This window comes from Cyrtonyx montezumae, unplaced genomic scaffold (assembly GCF_038088225.1).
Source record: "Cyrtonyx montezumae isolate F1298 unplaced genomic scaffold, pur_monq_1.0 scaffold_5, whole genome shotgun sequence".
In the NCBI taxonomy this organism is placed as follows: domain Eukaryota; kingdom Metazoa; phylum Chordata; class Aves; order Galliformes; family Odontophoridae; genus Cyrtonyx; species Cyrtonyx montezumae.
This window is the reverse complement of record NW_027072056.1, coordinates 19,939,314-19,941,885: the sequence shown is the minus strand read 5'-3', so window position 1 is coordinate 19,941,885 and position 2,572 is coordinate 19,939,314. Positions and strand designations below refer to the sequence as shown.

Below are 2,572 nucleotides of genomic sequence, written 5' to 3'. Positions count from 1 at the left end.
AAATCATAATCAGTTTGATAAAAAGAGGTAAAAGAAGGGATCAGAAGGAATGGCATTACTGTACAGGGAGTAGCCAGTAAGCCACAAAACCTGTGAAAACTCAAACCCAAGTGTGAAGTTTAACAGACCTAAAGACAACACCCACACCCACAACAACCTGAAACACGATACTATGCAACCCAAATACAATGTAATACAGTGTAATCAAGAGGTATAGTCAGCGTTCTAGTATGATCAAATCTTCAGCATTTGTCCCAAAAAACAAAAGATTAAAGTCAGCTGTCTGCCTTTCTGTGTTCAGTCGAGGTCCAACGGGGGTCTTCTGTAAAACAAAAGAGGACATCGACTTGCCCTTTTGGGGCTTGTTAATATGGTTAAAATGAGGGAATAATCCTGTGAGTGGTACTTTGGTATTCCTTTTCCCAGGCATCCCTAGACTTCTAAGCGTATTTAACAGATCGTTTCCTTTCATTGAAAGTTTTCTAATGTACATCCACCCTCCTCCCCCCCACTCACTTGAGAGGGGCGAGAGCCTTAGTTTTCCTGCGGTCCTAGTGCCCGTACTGATTCCGAAGTTTGGGGCACTCGGAGGTGGAGTGTCACTTCTTTCAGACTTTTGTTTTGGCCAGCCATTAACTAACTTCTCTAATCTGTCTGTAGGCAATCCATCCATTAGTTCTCGCGGAATGCCCTTCTGCCGGCCCAGCATCCAAAAACTATTACGTTTATGATTTATATTTCGCCCACTTGGTTTCACTGAAAATGAGAACCTTTTAGATCTGTGGGGGTCCCGGTTAGATAGGGGAGGGGTCGAATTGGCAACTGCACTCCTCACTGCCTTTATCTCAAATTTACTGTTGGAGGAAGTCACTGGTCCATATTTTCTCCCATAGTTAATTAATTCTTGGGCTACCTCCCCCCACGTCCATACTTTGCATCCTGACTGCAGACGATTAGGGGTTGCAGCACCTTCTGACGCTGCCTGAATTCTTTCTCCCTGAGGCACAGCCTGTATTTTTCCCTGTAGTTGTATACCTATAGGTTTTAATGATTCAGGAAGCCCCCTAATTAAAGGAGTCATCCTCTCAGGATCAACAGGCATCATCATAGGGGATTCATGGTGTGGCTGCAGCTTTCTATCATACATCATTTGCAGACAAGCAGCCTTTTGAACACTTTCTACTAACTGATCAACTGTCCCAGTAATGGCAAGGGGGTCTCCCCTTTCTAGAGGGTTAAGACCACCTGCCCAATAGGCAGCTCTCTGTGTGAGGGACCAGGGAGCACGATTGTTACCAGTAGTTAAAAATACTCCTGGTCCCCAGTAACCTTCAGCCTCCTTTTCGGTTAGAAGTATCTGGTCTCCACCCGTGAGGCTGACCCTCCATACGTACTCTGTTTCTGATTCTTTAGGAGAGCGGCCAAAATCTCTTTTCAATTTTGCTAGCTCAGTAGTAGAGAAAGGGATTTCTTTAATGTTCATTTGAGGATCTAAATGCTCACCATTATCGTATGAATACTCAGTTTTTATTAAAGGACGCAACTGAGCTGGGGGAGCTTCTAATTTGTCAATATTTGCCTTTATACCTTGCAATTCTTCCCTTGGATAAGTTTTCTCTTGAGGTGTACTAGTATCACTAGCATCCTTACCCGTTAACACTTCCCTTAAGACCATTTGCAACAGATCAGAATTATGTTTTTCCCTTTCTAACTGCTTCTCTAGGTTTGCAATTTGATTTTGCAGAGATTTTATCAGCTCCTGACTTACTTTAACTGATTCCTGCAGTGCTTGTAAAGCTTCACTCTCTGCTTTAAGCTGCTGGTCGCGGAATTCTATGGCTGCAACCAGAGCCGAACCCAATACCGCACAAATAAATGCCTTTCCTTTTCCAGCTCGGGTACGAGCATTCTTTTGCAAAACACTAATACGGTCAGAGACGCTCTGCACGTTATACCAGTTCTGCCGTGCCCACTCTACCCCTGTTAAGGAGGGTCTGGCACCGTGCTTTTCTAAAAGGTCAAATAACACATCTTCACCTTTCATTGTGACTATCCTGTCGCTCATTTCTCAATGTGCAGAAAAATCTACACGTAGAAAGAGAGAGGGAACAGTATCCAAAACTTCGAGTCAAACAAATGCAATTGCTCAAATCACTCCTCTGTTTACTGAGAGGAGCATGCAAAAGTCAAAGAAGATCAAAGAAAATGCAAATACGTAAATCGCTTCTCACTTCCCTGTGAAACCACACAGAGAACAAAAAAAAAAACCTTCAAACCCCACACCTAAGTTAGGAGGAACCCGTACATTTCGAGAATGCACAATAATCTTCACGGGACTCAAAATTACTTAATAGGTTCCCGAGAGGCATACACACAAACAGTTCCAAAGACACAGTTAAGTTTCAATATGCGGAGTGATTCTTCCTGTAGAGGTACACACGTCTAAATTATCACAATTATCACTCCTTACAACTCCAGGAGGCACACACGGGAAAAAAGCTCAAATTTCACACTTAAAACTCAATATGCGGAGTGATTCTTTCTGGAGAGGCACTCACATCTAGATTATCAA

General features: G+C 43.1%; 1 protein-coding gene across 1 annotated transcript; it reads right to left on the bottom strand.

The window, feature by feature from the left end:
• Positions 1-217: 217 nt before the first annotated feature.
• Positions 218-2,065, bottom strand: LOC136056301 (uncharacterized). Its single transcript, XM_065748418.1, has one exon. It carries the CDS (start codon positions 2,063-2,065, stop codon positions 218-220), a length of 1,848 nt encoding a protein of 615 aa, XP_065604490.1.
• Between the last annotated feature and the right edge of the window lie 507 nt (positions 2,066-2,572).

Coding starts and splice junctions, on each gene's coding strand:
- LOC136056301 (XM_065748418.1), bottom strand. CDS start 2,065: ATGAGCGACAGGATAGTCACAATGAAAGGTGAAGATGTGTTATTTGAC.